General features: G+C 33.0%; 3 protein-coding genes across 3 annotated transcripts; 1 reads left to right on the top strand and 2 right to left on the bottom strand.

The window, feature by feature from the left end:
- The first annotated feature begins 8842 nt into the window (after nucleotides 1-8842).
- On the top strand, nucleotides 8843-11812 carry LOC106131376 (uncharacterized). The gene is made up of 2 exons (XM_013330474.2): nucleotides 8843-9151; nucleotides 10062-11812. Exons 1-2 carry the CDS (start codon nucleotides 9070-9072, stop codon nucleotides 11678-11680), a joined length of 1701 nt encoding a protein of 566 aa, XP_013185928.2. The 5' UTR covers nucleotides 8843-9069; the 3' UTR covers nucleotides 11681-11812.
- A 1717-nt stretch (nucleotides 11813-13529) lies between these two features.
- On the bottom strand, nucleotides 13530-14344 carry LOC106131378 (growth-blocking peptide, long form-like). The gene has a single exon (XM_013330475.2). It carries the CDS (start codon nucleotides 14147-14149, stop codon nucleotides 13667-13669), a length of 483 nt encoding a protein of 160 aa, XP_013185929.1. The 5' UTR covers nucleotides 14150-14344; the 3' UTR covers nucleotides 13530-13666.
- A 3727-nt stretch (nucleotides 14345-18071) lies between these two features.
- Nucleotides 18072-21859, bottom strand: LOC106131199 (uncharacterized). The gene is made up of 7 exons (XM_013330207.2): nucleotides 21739-21859; nucleotides 21131-21220; nucleotides 20692-20722; nucleotides 19528-19614; nucleotides 19105-19167; nucleotides 18908-18988; nucleotides 18072-18388 (listed from the first exon to the last, which is right to left on the bottom strand). The coding sequence occupies exons 2-7, from the start codon at nucleotides 21205-21207 to the stop codon at nucleotides 18359-18361; spliced, it is 369 nt and encodes a 122-aa protein (XP_013185661.2). The 5' UTR covers nucleotides 21208-21220; nucleotides 21739-21859; the 3' UTR covers nucleotides 18072-18358.
- Nucleotides 21860-23396: the final 1537 nt, after the last annotated feature.

Raw genomic sequence — 23396 nt, 5'->3', positions numbered from 1 at the left:
AAAGTGTCATTTACGCCACATGTTGGCAGACATGTGGCAAAAACTAAAGGGTCGTTCGGTTGATCGCCGTAGAGCGGCAATTACTGGCAACACTGAGCAATATCGGGGTATTGTAGGCTGGCCCGTGATCTAATATTCATCGTCAGACGTGCCTGTCTACATGGCAAAGCATAATACGTAATTAGATACAGCAAATGCTCAGGGTCTCGCCGACAACATGCATAATGCACGACTCTAAATTGAATGTGCAGTTAGTTGCGTGGATTAAACCCGACATATGCGTCACAACGGACCTCGTTCCGGGTTCGGATTTTTAGGGTAATGAGATTTGAGACAACATTTCTTCTGCTTTTTCACTTTGCATGTTGGAAATGAATGAGGAATTTTAGACATATGTTACTACGTATATAAATTAATTTCTATGTTCACATAAATGATGTTCGTAGATATTAATGGGCTGTCTACCAGCATTTATTATAAAAATTACTGAAAATAGACGCTTTTTAAACAGCCTGTACTGTATTTAATTTTACATACATAGATACATATGGTCACGTCTATATCCCTTGCGGGGAAGACAGAGCCAACAGTCTTGAAAAGACTGAATGGCCACGTTCAGCTATTTGGCTTAATGATAGAACTGAGATTCAAATAGTGACAGGTTGCTAGCCCATCGCCTAAAAGAGGAATCTTAAGTTTATAAGCCTATCCCTTAGTCGCCTTTTACGACATCCATGGGAAAGAGATGGAGTGGTCCTATTCTTTTTTGTAATGGTGCCGGGAACCACACGGCACTTTAATTTTATGTTAATGCAAACATACATATATAAATATGATCACTTATTTATCCCTTACGGGAAGACAAAGCCAACAGTCTCACTGAGACTGAAAAGTTACGTTCAGCTGTATGACTTTAAGATAAAATTAAGACTTAAATAGCAGGTTGCTAGCCTATGGCCTTAAAGAAGAATACAAAAAAAAATCAAGTTTATAAGCCTATCCCTAAATCGCCTTTTACGATCCGATCTCCATGGGAACTTTACAGTACTAAAAAGTACTTTCATGTTTCCAATCAATTAGAAAATGTTTCAACTTACACACCTTCTATTTAGGGATTCATTGTTCTACTTACATTTTTAAACTGCCAATCAAAAAGCAACTTTAAACGTACTCAAAAAATAAAATACCCCGTATTAGGCTCGTCTAAACGAAGGTATAAAAATTCAATAACATGTAAATTTTCTTCCCTTGTGTCTGAGCGGAAACTTTTTAAAGGAAGCCTGATGAAGCGATTGATGAAGCTGGTACAATGAAAACTTTTTTCTACTTCGAAACTTTTTTTCAGAATTCATTAACAATAAATACATTTTACATCTTGATTTTATAAAAATAATTTTCAATAAAAGAAAAGGTATAAAGTTTCATAGAATCATTTAATTTAATTTTAGTGTATTAAAAAATTTGTTTGTGTTAATTTTATATTACTATAATTTACAATAGTGAAAATTAAAAATAAAGAAAAAAATGGACATTGATGTAAATTTTTAAAATTTTGAGAAGTGTAATATGTGAGATGTCTCTGATTTTCCTATTGTTTTTTGTTCGATTGCAGTCGGACTTTCGCATCCTCAGTCACCCCTGAGGATGTGAAGCCAAGTTAATCATCTCAGATTAAAGCTAGGCAAAGACGTCGATGAATTTGAGAATCACTTTACCATTTATCTTGATTTTGTTAGTCAGATTCAATATAGAAGTACGCGAAGCGGCCGGTATTTTGTAGTTAACCGAAGAACATTTTTTGAGATCATGAATAGCGTGCGGCATCAACATCAACCATCTTAGCACCCTCGCAGCGTAGCAGGAGCAGTATTTTCTCATAGAAGGCAACAAGATTGAACAGGAGTAAGGCGATCATAACTCACAGTTAAACGTGGCCCGAGGTGTAATCTCGGGGCGTGGACTTGTACTATAATCCCAGCCGTCCATTGTTGCGAACCTTGTAATTTTTATAGCTGAGTTTATGTGTTGCTTAGGATTTATACAGAACAACATTTAGGTAAATTTTGACGGTGATATATATAGATTGACAAAACTTGTAGGATAATTCTCACAAGACATCTTTTGTAAGTAATTCCTTGTTATCTAGCAATCTACAAAATAAAATAAAAATTGAAAAAATAGAGACGTGTATATACAAGAATAAATAAAAAATCAATATAGTTGTTTTCTTTCTCACATACATGCACACAATAGGTATAACACACATTAGGTAGATAAACAAGAAAAAATAACCTTGTTCCGATGTTCATTATTTAATAATAAATCTAATTTCTAAAAGAGCTACTTACCCAAAAATTATGCAAGATAAGCGTTGATTGTTAATAAATTAAAATAGTATCTCGTTTGCACTGCACCAGCTTTTAGTTTTTCAAACCCATCATTTCAATTAATTTGAAAATCGTTCAATGCAGTTATTGAAATCGGTTGCAATAATAAATAAGAGAAAAACCATTGGGCTGAATTTATTTTCCAATTCAAAGTTCATTCAGAATTAAGTTCTCAGCAGGGGCCTCCCGACAGTCGAATGGAATTGCTTTTAGTCTACGCCTAAACATCTAGGAAGTTCATCTCGAGAATATTCAATGCAGTAGTTGGCTTTTATGTTTTTAAATCTTCTTTATAAAGACTTCAGAATTTTCTCTATTCGTGTGTATTTTATGTCGGGTCTAGTGTACCCCATTAGATTTTTCCATCCGTAGTAAATATGATACTATACATACTTACCTTAATAAAACTTACACTCAATTTGTTTTGATTTGTATTTTTGCCGATAAACCTACAAGTTCCAACGAAAAAACTATAGGGAATACTCACACATATAATTAGACCTAACATTCTTGAAACACTGAAAGACCACTTTCATGTTTGGCTTATGGACTTGAGATTCAAATAGTGACAGGGTACTAGCCCATCGCCTATAATAAGAATGCCAAGTTAAAGTAATATTATTTAGAGATATCACATTTGCAAGTCTGTCATACCTATATTTTCTTTCCCCAAAGTACGGATCTGTGAAATAACTTAAAACATATCTCGACTAGACTAGAAAACGAATACTGGAATGATGTATTTGATTTCCCCGCTCACCTCGTTAGAACAGTTTAATGCGGCGCCTGAAGCGATGCTCGTTTTATTATGCTAACGGGCTGGTGTTGTAATATTTTGAGTACGTCACCGTTGGTGACACGATGCATATTTAAACAAAGGCGTCGCGCCGTGAGATTCGAGCGAAATTGTTGCACCATTAAGCGTCACTTCAGATGAAAGTGCTCTGACGCCTGTAAGAATTTTATCTCTTTTTTATTTTGTACCGTGTATTAAGAATTATCTGTAATTAATCTCGAAAGAACTCAAATAGTCATGCAGTTTACTTTTGTGCTATGGTGGGTATATAAAGGTTTATTACCTATATATATATAATACACGGCTTTCATCGTGGCTAAAAACATAATTTCTTCATCAAGTGGCTGCTAAAACTTTTATAATAATAAACTCATTGTTGCACAAAAGAAATGTGACAAATCTTTTGTCAATGAAAGAAAGAACCTGTTTGTAAAACTTTCACCCCTCATTTCTTTGAAAGCGAAGTCATCATTTGGAAAAAATCGTTTTGAGATGTATTCGGTACCACCGGATGGTTTTGACAGTCGGGACACATCGCGACCTGAACGATTTACATATTACGTGACACTTTTGCAAAGCTGGCCATTGACTCTGCTCAGATAGACTGAGACATCGAGCACGATATTGTTTTCCCCGATGTTACGCATCATTCCGTGAACAGATCAAGGGTGAACGGTTTTTTCATTGCTCCTACTGAAAATTCTATGAGCGCTCTTCAATTTTCGTGACTTTTCTCTTTTACTATGAATTTATTACTTTTACAATAAAACACCGCCGTGTGAAATAAGTTGCTGCGAGACATGAACATTATTTATTAAATTATGTTAAGACACGTTGCGCTAGACGGCAGCGGTGAGATTAAATTATTTAACATAAAACGTCGACACTTAGATATTGCGCGATTTTATACCTTAGGGAGAGGCGCATGGCTATGACGTTGTAAACTTTGCTTATACAAAATAGCAATATACCCTATTGCTATTTTATCTAATCTTTGATTATTACTTAGATGTCATTTCAGAAGAGTGTTTAACCATTTAGTGAAATCAAGTAATGTGATAAAATGTAACTCTAGTTAAATAAGTAGGTACTTTTGTTACAAAAATATATAAAAAAAGAATTAATATATTAACTAAAGCAATCGCCCTGAAAATGGAACTTATTAAAACCGGTGAGCTTTAAAGCTTGTGTATTACGAGCAGCTCTCGAATGCGTTTCAACTGAATTTGCTTAAAACTTGTAAATATTAAGCGAAACTCTAGCCAATTAGGCTGGGGCATATCGGAAAAGTTTCAGCTTGTTCCGCGAATAGAACCGAGGGCTTATTGGCTTTTTAAATCAATTTATAGGTGGAATAGTCACATTTTTAAATTGGGCTTAAATGGTTTTTACAATTTTTTTTTCGTCTGCATGAAATGAAATCTTAGAATTTACGGCTCTCATTTAATTACAGCTGCTGAAAAACTATTCGCATGTGAATCATTATATATATATATATATATATATATTATATATATATGTATTTACATGTGAATATACCTGTAAATCAATTCCGCTAACATGTAACATAAATGACTTTACACAAAACAAAAACGCTTAAAACAATGTAAATATATTGAAGCTGACCAACTACTATGGTTTACGCTATGCAACAAAATCCTGCGGGATTTTTAACCACCCTGAAAGGATAGCAGTGTACGCAAGCAATTTAGAACGTGACGTGCGATGCGATATGTGGACAGATGACGCGTCCATTTGTTGCCGACCGATGTTCCGAATATTTACTTTAGGCTGAAACACATGATACTTTCATTTTGAACAATAAGACAAACTTAATCTTTAGTAGTTTCTAGTAGTACCAGAATACTTATTTTAAAGATACAAGGTATTACAAGTAGAATTTAGCTTAATGATTTCATAAAATACCAATTTTATTATGGCTACATAAAGCATGATTACCTTCATCTATAGTGGTGTTCTAGATCATGCACCTGATATGTTGTCAAACCCCCCGGCCTAGCATATAGCCGTGTATGTGTGTAGTTTAATTCCACATCTTAAAAAGAGTGAAAGGAATGGTAAAATTGAGATTTAAATAGTGTCAGGTTGCTAGCCCATCGTCAACATTATAAATAACTGGTAAGTTTTAAAAATTGAAATCTTAAGGAAAATTTGAATAGAAAGCTAAGAAAATTGTGTAACTAATATTTATCATTACAGTGTCAAAATCTTTCATGATGTTTCTTTATTGAAATCACTAACTACAAGAATAGAGAAAAAATTAAGAAAACATATATTTTATAGTGTGTAGTGGCTTAAATTGGACCATTTGTGAAGCTCTGCGGCATCGTGTAGCCACAACCAAACTTTATATCATCATTGTTTATGTTTGATAAACGTGTGTTCCACTGGTAAAACCAAATTCTGAATGTGATATCGCTAGACATTATCATGTCATTACTCCATTTCCTCTTATAAAATGATAAAAAATGGCAAATGACAGAAACTCCGTCACAATATTTGGAGGCCTGTTTGCCGTAGGGGTTGTGTTTTCGCCTTTGAACTGAGGTATCGTGTTATGCCAGAGCCAGGTTATGATTAAAAATTCTACCTACAAATAACTTAAGCAACCTTTTACCATTCTATCATTAAGCCTAACAGCTGACCGTCGCTTATCAGTCTTTTTAAAGACTGTTGGCTCAGTATACCCCGTAAGGGATACCGATGTGATTGTGTGTGTTTGTGTACCGAATAATCTACTTATTATTATTATATTATAAAAAAATTATCAGTTCGAATTAAACTATGTTTCAAAAGACTACTAGGAGAAGCTAGATATTAACAGTTCTTTTTAATAAAATCTTACGACGGCAGCATAAAACTTCTAAAACCGACTACAGAAAAAAAACCAAAAAAACCTTGGTTTAAAATCCTCACAATTCATTCTAGATAACATATATTTCATAACGCCGACCTATTCAGGTAAACAAAAAGTGGATTTGCAAAGGAAAAAAGTGAAACTTGTTTTGTGTTCCTCGCTCAGGCTTCCCCAGGGCAGCACATAATTTTGGAGCTTAACAAACGGCCGGGATAACACATGAGTTTCCGGAGAATACACACACCTTCTAACCACAAAACTCCTTCCGACACGCGAAGCTGAGAAATGAATATATTTGCTTTTAAATTAACCGCTCATAACTTACTTGGCACTGGTCTGTCGTTTAACAATATTCTATTAATGAAATAAATCGAAAACCGCGAGTTTAATGTCATAAAACTAAATAAAAGACATATTGAAACTGTAAAGATAACTTTATAATGAAAATAAAGTCTAAGTATAAATTAAACTCCAGTGTAGTCGAGAGCAGGCAGCTTAACTAGCAAAGAAGACGTCTCGCTCAATCGTTGCTCTGTCAGAAACTTCTCGTTCATTTCGCCTAAACTTCGATAGTTTTCCTCCTGATTTCGAATTGTTGCAAATTTAACGTGCAATCAAAGTGCTCTTGATAGCAAAGGCACTAAATTAGATGCTAGTTCAGAAACTGCCCGTTAGTTTAGAATCATTTATTACTCCGAGATTTACTTAGAATTGTTTGGATTCATCAGCGATCTCGCTGAAGTTACAATTGAAGCTTTATTTTGTGAATTTGGTTAAAAACAGCAACGTACTGCAGAATGACGACTTCTGTAAAATATATAAGCATTGGATATTTTTATTCATCGGGAATCGGAACGGAAAATAAACGAGATATTTCGTTAAACGCGGGTGGAGCTGCGGGTATGATCTGTTAGTTTTATACAATCTGGGCCCTGCCTTCGTAAAGATATGCTTATTATTGTTCATCGACGCTCTTTTCTCTTGATTATAGTAGTACATAGCGTCATTTTAGACTCAGAATATATTTATAATTAATCTAGAGATAAATTATATATTACAATGCTAGCTTGCCTTGTGCCTAGCAAAAACAATCTCTCAACGTTCTGAGAAAATCTTACAAAAACATGCCAATAATATCCGCGTTACGTAATTTTTGTACAGATAAAGAATGTAACTACATATTTGGAATCCTACTTTGATAACTTCAAAATATGTTTTAAATAAGTACATTTTTTTTTTGTAAAATGTAAAACGTTTATTAACACATATTAATTTAATTATTTTTAAATTATTTTTTTATGAATTATTATTTTTTCATTAATTGCCTACACAAGTTACAACAGGGACAAGGAGGTTTACTTTTCAATTTCATTTTTCAGGTCTTTTTCACAATATAAGTTTTGTATATATATATTATATTCTTTGAAATTAAACTTACTTAAGTATGGAAACTCCAATGCCAGGTAATAATATTAATGTTTCATTTGACCGAGGTTCCTACGCAGGGACAGGTGTCTCGCTCAGTGTCTGCCACAATAAATAGCTATTTACCAGAGAGTGCGGCCGCAGGGTGCGCCAATGTAAAATGTGAACTAACAGATAGTTATCATGTTCATGTAAAGCAATGAAAATAGGTACAGGAACAATGACGATTTTAAACAAATAAAGTTTGATAATTCTTGTTATCGGACATGTTAATTAACATTTATTACATGGCCAAAGGTTAACAGACTGCCCTATTATATAATCATCTCAAAAAAGGAACTATAGAAAAAATAAGTGACAGTTACACGATGAAGCATTCTTTTGGAGCAAGCATAAGTTAACAAATACCAACTTGGAATATATGAAATAATTAGTACGCGTTTAAATTTTGTACGAAGACCACAATTTTAACCTTTACAAGTACAATTTATTGTTAATGAATAATATTTAGGTATTAGATTTCGCCCGCTACCGCGATCATATTAAATTAATATTTCCGTGTTTCCCGTTCCGAATTACCAAAAAGAGTAGGGTATATAGTAGCGACCTTTCATAGAGGTCAAACTATATTAGTACGAGTATTTACCAAGATCCATAGGTTTGACTGCAAAGGAGTAGTAAAATATTTCGCATGTACACAAAATAATAGCTATTAGCTTAGATGAGCTTATATGAAAGATATAAATAATGGTGTTTTCTTCTGTACTATAGATATTGTGTAACGCCATGCCACACGCCGCAGGAAGGTGTTCTCAATTTGTCGCCGGAATGAGATTGTCGCCGCTTTCAGTATTAGGTAAGTGGCTTTTACATTTCACTTTACCCGAGCCGACTGTGATTTACTATGATTTCGAACAAACATTGACGTGTAAACACAAATACGTATTTAATCAATATAATAGTAGTGTGGAAATATATCTTAGCGGATGAATATTTACGATGTAATATTACAAGTATCATCAATATAATGGTTAAAAGATAAAAAAGTTTTAATAATTTATTTAAAGTATTTGTTTTGTTGTATAAATAAAACTTAATTTTATTTTATTCGGTATTCAAACTAAAAGGTTAGTAACGATTTGCCATAAAATCTTTCTTACTTAAAAAAAATATAAATTAATTTAATCATGGTATCCTGTTATAAAATGCTATTAGTTTTAAGTCCGCCTATTTTACCATACAGCTTGTACCTAAATAAGTTTCTTTAAATAAATTATATTAAATTACAAATACAAAATACAGATTTTTTTCTGGACATAAAAATAAAAACAGTACTTACACAAAATTATTTTGATCAAGTAAGCAAATCTTGTTATTCCGTTAATGATTACTGGCATTGACCATTACCATTAGTCATATAGTTGAAGAGTGATGGACGTGTCTTCAAACCGGTTGGTTTTTTTCACATACCTTAATGTAAACTGCGATCTCTACGTTTTGTGAATTGTTTGACATATCAGTATAAAATCAACTGGCATATACCTCGTACATAAATGTCTGAGATGACGTAATGATTAATAAAGATGCTGATCAAATATACGCTAATAATTTGTGTCGTGAAAATTGTCTATATTTCTTGTGCACATTTTGAATCAAGTGAAAGAGGTAAACTGATATTTCTCTTTTACATTTATGCTTCTAATACTGATTTGTTATTGTATATTATTTTTGTATTTAGTGTGCCTTTTCTTTATTGAAATGTTGCGTATTTATTTCAATTACAACAAATATGTAAAATAATAATTAACAAAAGCATGTGATTTACTCTCGCTGACAATCAGGATTTCATAAATAATTAAACACTTTAACAACTTTGTGCTAGTTCTTTTAGAAACATGAAAATTATATTTAACAGGCTAACGGCATTCTCCGCTAGACCTCATTATACATACTAATGTAGTTTTGTCGTGCAGGATATACGAGAAGTTAGTTATAAGATTTTTTGGATTGTCTCCGTGAAGTTATCGTCCATATTTAAATTTAAAGAAAATATATAAGTGTACCTTATATATTTAAATATATAAGTGTACCTTATATATTTTCTTACTAAATTGATGCTTTAGATTGAGATCACATTATTAAAAGATAAAATAACATTAACAATTTACCACCCAAAAGAATTTAATTATAACGTCTGGTCAGAGCTTATGGCTTCATGGAAGAAATGAAGCATAGGAATAGGCTGCTAGAAGACCTAAAACAAACTTTGATTGATTTAAAAGTCTGCACGGGGAGATAAAATGGTGGTTCGCACTTTTTTTTCTTGGCTGCTAAACCAGCCTGAAATATAATCCATAATATTTAATCTGAAAATGAAGTCTCTAGATTCAACAACCGTTTTGCTTCTGTTATGTTAATTAACACTACGTAGTGAATATCTTTATGTACTTATATTATCATACGGGTAGTGTCAAACAAATCGAATCAGTTTGCTAAATTATCATTTCCATATTGAAATTATCTGTTGTTTTCGTGATTCTTAACGATCTGTCAATGATTTTATTTTCATTGTCAGAAAAACGAACACCGCAAACTTGGCAGCACCAGGCTCAATCTTCACAACAAAACGGGAATGCCAACGGTCAACGACGGGAATTATCTACAAGCAAAACAAATCCAGACATAGTTGCATACACAGTGGAAGTATCTAATGAATACGAAATAGCCGATGTACTAAAATCTGTTTTTAATATACCGGTGACAAATTATTCAAGTGTACAATATATAACATCTTCTGATGAACGAAGAAATAGTAATTTTGACAAAGCAATGTCTGGGCAATACGATATGAATTCGTCATTAAATAATAAAGACCCATCATATCAACAAGAAAGTCCATCAGATATATATAGATTTGATCATAGAAGAAATCATGATAACGGAAGACCACCACCGCTTCCTCCAGATTATATTAATCAGGATTACAACAGACCACCTCCACCACAACACGACAATTATGGAAGACCTCCACCGCCACCACAACATGATTACGAAAGGACACCTCCACCTCCTTACAAACCACCACCACCTCCACATGATGAAAGACCAGAAAGACCAATTGATAATAGAGAAGAATATAGAAGACGTACTTATGAACAATTATACTATGAAGGTAGAGGTTTAAATTATTATCATAGACCCCCGCCTTCTTCTTACTATACCTCACACCCTCCTCCGCATGGAGACCATCATCCCCCACCGCCGCCACATGGGCCTCCACCCTTTCATACCCCATCACATGACGAGCATTTATATGATCATACCCCACCGCCGCCACATGGACCTCCACCCTTTCATACCCCATCACATGACGAGCATTCATATGATCATCCCCCACCGCCGCCACATAGACCTCCACCCTTTCATACCCCATCACATGATGAGCATTCATATGATCATCCCCCACCGCCGCCACATGGACCTCCACCCTTTCATATCCCATCACATGACGAGCATTCATATGATCATCCCCCACCGCCGCCACATGGACCTCCACCCTTTCATACCCCATCACATGACGAGCATTCATATGATCATCCCCCACCGCCGCCACATGGCCCTCCACCCTTTCAAACCCCATCACATGACGAGCATTCATATGATCATCCCCCACCGCCGCCACATGGCCCTCCACCCTTTCATACCCCATCACATGATGAGCATTCATATGATCATCCCCCACCGCCGCCACATGGTCCTCCGCCGTATGACCATGGACCACCCCCAGCACATGGCCCTCCCCCGTTTGGTCATCCACATCATCAACATAGTCCTCCATCGCCACCTTCACAAAACGCATACAATCGATATGATAGCCAATTTCAGTACCAACCTTTGGAAAGGCCAACTAAAAATATTTTTACCTCTTCCCAAATTAATAGTCATGATGTTAATCTTAATCAATCAGATATACAAAAATTGAGTACCGATGATTCGGAAGATATCGATTATAAAATCGATATAAGATTTAATAATGAAACTAACAATCCAAATTCAAGTATTTTACAGCATGGAAAGAAACCAGCAGGTATACCATTAACAAATACTAATAATGCAAGTGAAAATGAAACTCAAAGTCCTATTCTTTTATCACCATTTCTATTTCAATTTATGCCGGTAAAACCGGAAGACTAAAAAATTATAAAATAAACAACTATTTTTGTTATATGTATGCTCGTCTTTTATTTTTTTACCTCCTATTACTTGGTAATTGAAAAGTCAAATGTGTTATCTAAACCGTTTTGCTTTATCAGCTATACAAAAATAAAAATTAGAAGAGTAGTACTATAATATTCAAAAAATATTATTTAATGTTCGATAATGTAAAATTGTATCTTGCCAAAAAAAAATATTCGATAGACTTATTTAAATTTTGATACTGTGATTTAAAACTAAGACAACTTAAGACAACAAATTTTGCAAGTAAAAATAGCTAATGCTTGTCTAAAATTTTTCTTATGTTTTCTTTAAATAAACGTTCTCCACAATTCCATGGGTTGCCACCACCACTAAACCGTGAGCCACCGCAGCACGGTAGACAACCAGGCTATAGAGAACATGGACCACCTGGTCACGGAGGTCTTCCAGGTAATAGGAGAACCTCAACAAAAAAATTGGATCCAGCAATTAATCCTCAAGAAAATGCCGAAATTTCGTAAATAGTAGTTCTTCCAAATATTTGCCAGTTCAAATTAGTATAACGAGCAAACCAATAAATCCAAACAGATCAGAATCAGATCCAGGATCAGGAAATTTAACAATTCAAAATAAAGTGACCCATCCTCTATATCAGCTATTGCACTATCTAATGGAGAAAGCCATGGAGTCACGCAAAAGTTATTCAAAGTGGTGCCAGTGATACCTGAAAGTTAGTTAAATAGGAAAAATATTTTTATTCAAATACCCAATACTTACTTCTCATTAAAGAAACTAAATACTCGTATTTTAGTTTTTGTCCATGAGTTAATTGATATTAAGTAAGTATTATGACCAGCACCATGTATTATCATCTTAAATAGTTCATATAAATTGTTCATATCTTAAATAGTTAAAATTGTCTTAAAAATGTTTATAAGTCACTTTTTTATTGAAAAGAAATGGCTACTGGAAACAGGTTGACTGTTAGTATCTCGTCGAATAATTATGAGAAAAATTCCAAGTATATAAGGGTCAGGTCAAGAGTGACCGAATCCGCAGAGCTTACATGAAGAGAGTTATGAATGTGGATGAAGCGAAGGAAGTATGCAGAGTTCGTGGCAAGTGGAAAGATGTAGTCTCTGCCTACACCTGGAGAAAGAGGCGTGATTTTATGTATGTATGTATTATAAGCATTTCCCTCTAGACTTCTACAATCTGTACCGGGAGGACATGCACCAGCTGCTGCATGCTGGCACCAGTACATACATGTTTTTCAACACTACCAATAATTACTAACATTACAAATTAAAAAAAGATTGTAGTGCTTTTTGAAAAAAGCACTCCAAGTAACTTTGTAGAATTACCCAGGCGAGGTAATAAATTAATTTTGTTTAAATGAATTATTCGTTTGTATACATCCTGTTTTTAAATACCACTTAAACATTTTGTTAGACATTCAGCAACGTATAAAAATGAAAATAATGAGTCGGTAAAAGTTGGGGAACGGTTTCATCATTATTGCTCATTAGAGCCGCAATTGATGCTCGCCTGAAGGAACACGGCGTAACGGGAACATTCTACTAACAAATTGGAGAGTTTGCCTGTAAAACGCATGGGTTTGTAGCATTTGCCATTTAATATTTAAAACATTATGATTATTTCGTAAAAAAAATATTTGTACTATATAGTAGAACAAATAAAATAGGTGGTATTCATCTCATTCCTATTTCATAGAAATAATCAATTACTTATTGTCTATAAAAACCAACCACAGGGTCGAAAACTTAATAGCTTAGGACGCAACCAAAGACATAATTATCAGAGATAGCTAGAGTGAGTTTGTATTAAATTTCGTGTGACGTGCTTTCATGTCAACAATAATTCATTCTGATAAAGGGTTATAACTTTATTTAAAAAACTTACCAATTAGGTACAGTATTTATTTGCGTAGGTATAAAATCTTATTTGATATTCACACTTAAATTAGTATGTAGGCATACATCTCCCATCCGAGGTGCGTTGGTAACCTGATTCACAATTGCCCTGGAAATTTTCCTTCCCTTCTGGTTTTTTCGTAGTATTTTCCACTCCGGAACTACTGGTTTTGTTGACTTTTTCATCAGTGGGAAAAACTATAGAATCATTATTATGACCCAATGACTCCTTAGCTTGATTATTGTTTACAGGTGTAGTCGTTGACACGATTGATGCTTCTGTTGTTTTAACCATGATATTTGGTGTGCTTCCTGTGAGAACTTTCAAAATGTCATTTTCTGCTGCATTGTCTGATATCAGGCTTTTTTCTGTAGTTGGTAGAAATATTTCTTTAAAATCCTCATGTACCTTTTCCCACGTCTCTTTATTTCTTTCATGAGCTTTTTGTATAAAGTCTAGGACTTTGCCTCCGCTTACAAAATTTGACAACATAAGTAATGTTATACAATAAATCACAATTTTTATTCTCATTTTAATAATATTAATTTATTAACTTGTGCTCCGGTGTGACTGATTTTGTTGACTGAGTGTCATTTTGAAGTAGCGGGGTGAACTGCTGATAACTTATTGACCTCTTATCACTTAAGTCAAAATAATACAACATTTCTAACGTAGCATTTCGAAATATGCTATCATCTGCTACTGGCCGCCATACTGCTGATGCCGCCATCTAGAAAAAAAAATTTATTTGACAGCATGAAACAGGAGTGCTAAGTCATGATAATATATTTGATTATGCGGGGTTCATAATATTTTTTCGATCTAAATAACATTTTAAAGGTAGCAGAAGTAACAATTTAAAAATAAGTTTAAAGATACTATTTAAAATTTAGTATATTTTATTTTATTTAATTATTACAAATAGTAATACTTTTAGACGTATTTATTCGTGGCCTACACAGTCACTTTCTCATTATCAATTTATTTAACGCAGACAATTATGTACCTAATCGATGGTCCATCGGTAACTTTTCTTCAATTGTTACATGGCTCAATAATGGTACGAAAAATACTTATATAGTAAATAAAGGTAAAGATAAGTTTAAGCAGCAGTTTTATTGAGCAGTATAAGTTATGCTCAATTTTTTGTCACATAAAGAAATATCAGAATTCAAAATCTTTGTAGAGTTTTGAGATATTTAAAAAATCGTATCTAATCAATTTTGAAAGTACCTATATCTAGAAAGTAAACTATGGTAATCTATACAATTTTGAAAATTATAATTTTATCTATTTAAGATTTTATCTATTCTTTCCAGTTGCATTTTACCTTTAGTGAAATGGTTTTCTGCAATTTCCCATTCGAGACCGGAATGTTCCTTCAGGACATTTTAAATCAGGAACTCTTATCACTTGACTAGTCTTGGTTTCTTGACCTTTTTCCGCTCCCGCTTGTCTAAGTTTTTCATGAATATTAACAACTATCATGTCAGATTCCACAACTTGTAAAGAAAGACTCAACACAATCACGAGAACGATCATAACATTTTTCACTTCCATTTCACTGAAAATTTGATGTCTTTTACACAATTTACCAGGTCGCTTTGCAGACACCATTAGCCAACATTTGTTGGCCCTTTGGACACGGAGGTAGGTTAAAAGGTACGTCAATTATTGATGCTTGTTGCCGAACTTGGTTTCCATCACTGGATTTCTTTTTAAATTGTTGTAAACTCACAGGCTGCAAGTTCGACACAGATCTCGTGAATATTTTAAATGGATTTCTTAGCATGCCACGAATATCACTAAGGGTATTAGTCGCGGCAGCTCTGGATGGAATTACTACGTAACCAACAATAGCGAGAAGCAATAAAGGATTGAATAGAGACGTCATTTTACGCTCAATGCAGGCGGCGTATCACTGTTGGCCATTCGTTTATCAGCAGTCAACTTCCAATCGGAGTAATGTATACGTGATAATGTATAGAGAACAGAGACAACATTTTTGCGTCGCACGTTATTGCTATTTATTTGTTGTTTTAGGATTCCCTTCACTTCATTTCCGGTTTAAGACAACATACTATGTAGGTGCTAGTTATATAAGAAATGAATAGAAAAGATCTATTTCAAAAATTGGATACAAGGTAATCACTTATTGACATATTGTTGATTAAATATATCTATATCTATATATATCTACTACCGCTTCCAAAGCGCATGTGTAGAAGAAGCAGCGGAAAAAACTATACTGCAGCATTTAAGCATAAAGCGGGTAAGTTCACAGGTAGCAGGCTTATGACTATAAATCTTGATCAAAATTTTGTAGCATAGTATGTATAATTTACATCAGTAGATCCTTAGCTTTAAAGCAGCATAAGCTGAAATAGTTATCGAGATGATGCTTTAATAAGAGCGAACTTTAATAAATTAAAGCTAGCTTAGTAATATTGATAAAAATTTATAAGTACCAATGACTAAAATTGACATGTATAAGCGGAAATAACACATACTTATCATGTTTTTGCAATGTTACTGATATGAAAAATCACGAGGCGTTTGAGTGTCTGGTTTAATTTAAATATATTAAATCGTATTTGGAAGTCTCTCTCCGCGTCTCTCTCGATACGTACAACTTGGGGATTTTCAAGGAAAGAGTGATTAGGTATAGGCAAGCAAATAATGCCTTAGGCGTCGTTTTTCTTACCAGCAAGCAGATTGTGGTCAACCGCATTCAAATATTTCATTAATAAACGGTTTTGAGAAAATTTTGTAGAGTAAGAAATGTAAAAAAATGTGTGTTTGACTGTTTGTTTGTACACGGTAATATATACATTTAATCACGTCTGAATCCCTTGTGGGGTAGACAAAGCCAACAGTCTTGTAAAAACTGATAGGCCACGTTCAGCTGTTTGGCTATATAATAAAAACGCTAAACTCAATAATAATCATAAATCCGAAACTACTGGACGGATACCGGATTTTTTTTTGCTATATAGCTAACAAGTTTGGAAAACATAATCATATGGCTATAAATGTTTTTTAAAACTGAAACACGAATGTGGGAAAGGAAAAACCTTATGATGGTTTTCTCTCGCCGTAAGAGCATCAGTTAGAACGTTAGTTTTAATTTATATAAAATCTATAATAGCTATTATGCGTTCCATGATTTACAGCATTTATTATTATGAATAACCACAATCACATAGTCTTAAACAACCTAAAGCGCGAGTATGTTTAACAACATTAATTAACAAATGAATAAACCAAATAGAAACACTAGATTTATGGAAATAAATATTCTTGTTATTATGAATTACAAAGGACACTTGAAGTTCATCATTGTGAATTTCTCGTTAGTGGTGCCCGCAATACAGCTTCGCTTCAGCGGTTTTATTCGCATCGGGAAGAGATGCCTAATTTTCGCGATATAACTGACCAATTGAAGAAAGCCTCGTTATTAGAATTGAATATTTTGGACGAAATGTTAAAATATAGAAAATAATATATATATAACATAGGTACCATGCGACAATTGATACAAAATCTACTGAACGGAGTTAAATAAAACTGTCAGTAGATGATAAAGCTTTTACATACGAATAACACTCATATTGTGTAGTCTCTGCTTATCTTGGTGAAAAGAGGTTATTTCATACAAGTGTGTGTATTACCCATATTCTAAAATTTCACTCGAGCGAAGCCGCTGTCCGAAATCTAGTGTAATCACTCAAACGTGTTTAAGTTTCTCCTATTATTTTTATAACCAATGGATTATTTATTTATCAGCTTCATAACATGTAAATCACCCCCACTTAGTTTGGCTTTAATTTTCACGTAGTTATTGATTATATTATTGCTTTCTTATCACTCACCTCTATATCTATATGAAAGTTGTACACATTTGCCTTTGATCCTTTGTGTTATGTACGAAAAATGCCAGTTACACAGCCATAAGCGGCGGGAGGTATTTCGTGATTAAAATACCTGTGCCAGAACGACATTTTAATTAACATAGTGTGGTTGTTTGATTATAATTTTATTATCATCAGTCTTTTGAATTTTGAGAGACGAGGCTTCATCTACTTGTCTCATTTTATCAATAACTTCATTGTAGCAATCTAAAATACTACTTGTAGTGAAAATAGAAATCGGAATAATCTATTATGCTATATAATACATTTAATTGCATATGTTTCTTATTTATTTATTTATAACATGGCGTCCTAAAGTATTAATAATATTTTTAAATGCTTGACTTGTAATGCAACTTTATAGGTAGTAACACCTGTAGTCATATTTCAAAGTATGAGTATCAATAATTCGTTACAAACAATAACAAATAGGGTAATGTGATAATAATAACATCGAATAATTAGACGTAAACGTTTATTTCTTATAATTATAAAAAAGAAATTAATAAACTATATAATCTTTTTTTGCTATATAGGTATGATATATTTAGCATAGCTTTAAGGTATATGCGGTATAGTAACTATGTTTATGATACATTACTTATTATTACCCACACAAAGGTTCTCTCAATGGTAAACTGTTAGATTATTTTTTTTAGCCGTCCGCCTTTTGTACTTTACAAATTGTTATAGTTACAATAAAGTAATTTTTTTACAAAAATATTTTTTTTTACTGAATATAAAACAACTATATTGGATCACTTTATACTGTTCATACGTACAGTTTATTTAACATATTTTGATACTGAGTCGTTTGCTTCTGTGCTGACTACTGTTTAATATGTTTAGCTTTCTTGTGCTGTAAGAAAAAAAGAAAAATTGAAGCTACAAGACAGGTAAACTATCATCCAATCTGGGTTAGGTTTATCTGAAGGTCGCGGAGAACTACCATTAATATTCGAGGTTTAGATTCATCATTCATCAGCTACTTTTATTTTATCCACTTTTGAACAAAGGTCTCCTCTATTTACTTCCAACACTAGGCCTCGAGTCTCAGACAGATATCATCGATGTAGGGTCCTGGTCTCCATTTTATGTCTATATGCATCCATCGCTCACTTGTTTTATTTTAGAGGTTGCCGATAGTAAAAGTGCACCCTAAAGCTGACGTTCAGTCTCCCTTTTTGTATATTTTTTTTTATTAAGCCCTTTATTTTCAACTGGCATTAATTTCAGTGGTACTATTAAATTAAAAGCTTGTGTTCTAAAATTATCTGCTTTTATGTACACTTTTCAATTTTTAGGCCAATGACTCTGATCTTATTAATTTAAGTATAATTTTTTTACTAGTTTTACAATTCCAATTTAATTAACTTACGTGATGCTTGCGTGGTTTTTCCTCCTCTGAAGATGAGGACGACGAGGAAGATGAAGAAGAAGAGTCGTGATCATTTCGCTTCTACATGCAGAGAAGATAAAAAACAAATCAATTGAAAAACTTGAATATAAAACTATTAGGTCATAAAAAAATTGTAATAAAAATATGTTTTTAGTTAAAATTCTACATAAACTTACACAGGTAACTTCATTTTCTTCAGACGATGATGATGATGACGACGATGATGATGAAGACGAGTCCTGAAAATATATAATCATTATTGTACATTCAATAATATGTATTTACAAAAACTAATGCTGTAATAAAGTTCTAACGCTATCTCCTGAAGAGAATTTTAAGAACTTATTGTTATAGATTATGTTCTTTAGTTGCGTTTTTACAGATATGGGACTGTTAAGCTGTTCTTATATGGTTTAATAATTGAACTTGTATTCAGAGTCTTAGGTTCCCATCACATAAAAAGTAACCCACGTTTGAAAATCTTTTTTAATTAACTTTACCAATATGTGCTGGAAGAGAAGCAGCTAGAACACATTACTTATGTTTTTTCTTAGTTGCGCGTACAGAAACTGAAGAAAAATACGAAACTAATTACTTACGCATTTATTTTTATCTTCTTCTGACGATGATGATGACGAAGACGATGAAGAAGATGATGAGTCGTCACAGTTGTTTTTATGACTTTTCTGGAAATATAGTATATCAATTTTATAAATATCCGATTAAAACAGGGTTCCACATTCCTACCGCGGTCATCAACGAATGACCTTTTCCTTATTTAAGTTTGGTAGCTTACCAATGGTCTTACGATCAAGAAAACATCACAAATTTGTATGTTGTAACTGGATGTGTACTGATATGTAACCATGATCCAATATGGGAATAGGTCCTCTACAAAGGTACCGGAGCGGCGTTAAAAAAAAAATGATTTGCCTAATCAACCTAATCAACCCATACTCGTCTCTTATTCAAAGAGGTAAGGACGCAACTGAGGCCAGCACCAGTAGGATGTTAATCTTTTTAAGTTGTGAAAAGAGATTACATATATATCATTTTTCAAAATTTAAATATACACCTATTTCGCACTATTTAAAAAATATGTATTTTTTACAATAGTGCGACACCAGATAGCATTGAGTATTCTAACTGCCTAATTTGTTTATTTATTTTTTTTCTCCTACGACATAAAATGTCTTATCTTTCACTCTGAGAATCAAAATTAATATCAGTCCTAAAATGATAGGTTGTTAAAATAAATTCGTACCTATTTTTCAACTCAATTAATTGATTGTTACTAAATTGAAATGCGTAAAATGTTGATTCTATAAGCACTAACATTATATAATTATGTTTACTTCACCTTCACCCTTGATCTGTTCCAGTTTCTTATCAACAACACAAACTTATTTATAAATAAATATCTAATTTCTGAAATTTTATTCATCTCGATAGATTTTATTGATGAAAAAGTATCAATAATGATATATTACAATAAAACATAGCATCGAAATAAATTTAAACTCATTTAATAAGGAATAAAATACGATCAATAACACCTGTTGCGTACGCTGTAGGTATTTTTCTTCGTTTGAGCATGTTTTTTACATACATACATACATATGATCATATCTCCATCCCTTACTTAATAATAGATTTAACCAACTTTCAATCATATTTTATGCCAAAATATTAAAGTTGACTTTACATTATTATAATTGTTAATATCTATTTTTAGTGCAAATTAGATAAAAGCGCAAGTTTACCTCTTCACACTTGCTCCGACAACTAGATTTTCTGTAAAAGAACAAAGTTCTTGATAAGAATAAAAATAACTTTTTCCTGTCGTGAAAATAATTTAAAGCAACATCAAATCACACCGTTACCACGAAAAGTAGGCGGAGACTACATGTTTAAATTTGCCACGATCCACAATACCTATAGCTTCTATCGCTTTATCCTCATTGATAAAAATCTTCATGCAAGTTCATCATTTTGAGGTACTCTCTACTTGACCTTCAACCAGCAAATACTCGATATTATCGAGGTTGTGGACAATCCCATTTACATTCTCAATCACTAAATTTTATACCGATCGTACTCTTTCATTTCCACTGCTTTTATTCTGCTTTTATGCGTTTTCTGCCACAATCAACTTTCAAGAAACTATAAGAGTTCTAATATTTACTTTGATCTTGGTCTTACCTTGGACGACAAGGGCTCGACTCTGACACCATCAAGAGGGCAGTAAAAATCAAAACAACTAACAGGATTTTATTCATTGTGGCGGCTTTTCTGAAATTCGATCACGAAGTTAAAAAAAAATATATATTTCATACTTACTTGAAGTATGAAATAAAAGAACTACAACATGCAACAGAATTAATGACATCTCTTTTACCACGGCTTCAGTTCACTCGTAACTCGCAAAGAATTAGAAATCTAATTATTATTTAAGAACGAGTGTTAACGGATATTTGTAAGATTTTAAAATTTTAAGAATGAAATATTATTTTAATATTTTTTTAAAACTATTAAACTTTTTTAATATTTTTCACAGTTATGTCTAAAACTGTTAAGGCTAAGAGTATTAAAGGCTTACTTTCCTTTCAGAAAATTATCATTAGCCGAGAATCGGACAGGTCGAGTTTTAAGAATTAAAGTCGATTTATTAAATAATAGATCGAATTAACTTTAAGTCATGTACTTGAATAAAGTAACAAGTAAAATAAATATGACCCATCTTTTGAAAGCAAAACCAAAGAGTAAAACAGTATCTCTATAACATTTTAAAATATTACATTTTTACTTACAGTAAAAATACTCAGTACTATATCCAGTTATTAAATAAGTAATATACAAAGATTATAATTATATCAAACAACTTCAACTGATTTCTACCAAGAATTTGCATGTACTGAATTTTGATCTCATCATACAGTCAAATAACATCTGGGGGCTACTCAATGTATAAGGTCAATTTGATAACATGAGAATAAATGGGACACATTCGTGTGAAATAACAAACATATATCAGAATCATATTTCGATAGACATTATAATTGTGCCACGTGTATAAGTCTGGTGTATTGTGCCATGTGGTACCGAGCACTTTAGAATAGTGTCCACTCCATCTCTTTCCCTATTTCCTAAAAGGCGACTAAAGGACAAAGGAAATAGGCACACATTCATCTAGTGCAAGCCTCTATACTGCTCGGATAGCGAAAAAAAATATAATATGGGCCAGCTGCTTCTCTACCCAGTTTGTAAAAGTCAATTAAGAAAAAGGCTAATAATTATATAGCCATTATTTAATGTAAGTATATGTAATGTTGTTGTTAAAATTCAAATGATTTTCTGTGAAATTTTATATTTTTGTAGGACTTATGCACTTGTGCCGTGTGGTTCCCGGCACCAATACAAAACAGAATAGGACCACTCCATTTCTTTCCCATGGATGTCGTAAAAGACGACTAAGGGATAGGCTTACAAACTTGGGATTCTTTTTTAGGCGATGGGCTATGAACCTGTCACTATTTGAATCTCAATTATATCTTAAAGCCAAATAGCTGAACGTGGCCTGTCAGTCTTTGCAAGACTGTTGGCTCTGTCTACCCCGCAAGGGATATAGACGTGATTATATGTATGTATGTTGTAGGACTTACGATTTGTACGACTTAAGATTGGTAAGAAAAAGACGGACTTTCCACTCGTCCATTCTAATATATGTATTAGACATAAAAAAAAATTTAACACTGCTTGAACGCGTTACTTGTTTACTATTATTTTGTATTAGATTAAGGCTCATTGTAAGTGAATTTAATTCTTTGTGAGTCAAATAAATCTTTAAACCTAAGCCTAGTTAAATGGGAAGTCGGCTTTATTTTAATGAAAGCTATTGCATTAAAAATCATGTTGACAAGGGCTAAATTTTAACTGGTACTTTTTATTACAAAAGTATTTACCGAGCTTGTATATGGCCCTCTCAATTCACTCTGTTTATCTGTATAATACGATAAACACTCCTCCGTCAGCGAGAAAACAAGCTCCTTACACAAATAGAAGGGATTTTAATATCCTTAAGTAGTGATGATACTGGCCTTCTCCCGTATAAAAGACTTGCAAAGTAATCCACAGAAAGCGTACAGATATCTTGCAAATCTGCTTGAGTCATCGCATCCTTTTCAAATAAATAGGGTCCGAAAAAGCAACGTTTATTTTTTCATAATTCGATTGCAAAGAAGTGCAGATAGTAGAGGGTTAAGTTTTCTTTACAATGGTCCTTTTTACAATAGGCGAGGGTTCGAGGGTCAGTCGATTAGGATAAATAAACCTCTGTTAAGTATATTTAGCATATTTTTATTTACGATAGAAAATATTCATATTTCATGTTATTTTTTACTTCATTTTTAAAGAAATCAATAGCAATTACATGTAAAACGAGGCTAGCAGATCAATTGGATTGGAATTG

The sequence above is a fragment of the Amyelois transitella genome, chromosome 6, assembly GCF_032362555.1.
Source record: "Amyelois transitella isolate CPQ chromosome 6, ilAmyTran1.1, whole genome shotgun sequence".
NCBI lineage: Eukaryota > Metazoa > Arthropoda > Insecta > Lepidoptera > Pyralidae > Amyelois > Amyelois transitella.
This window is presented reverse-complemented; position numbering and strand designations above follow the sequence as displayed.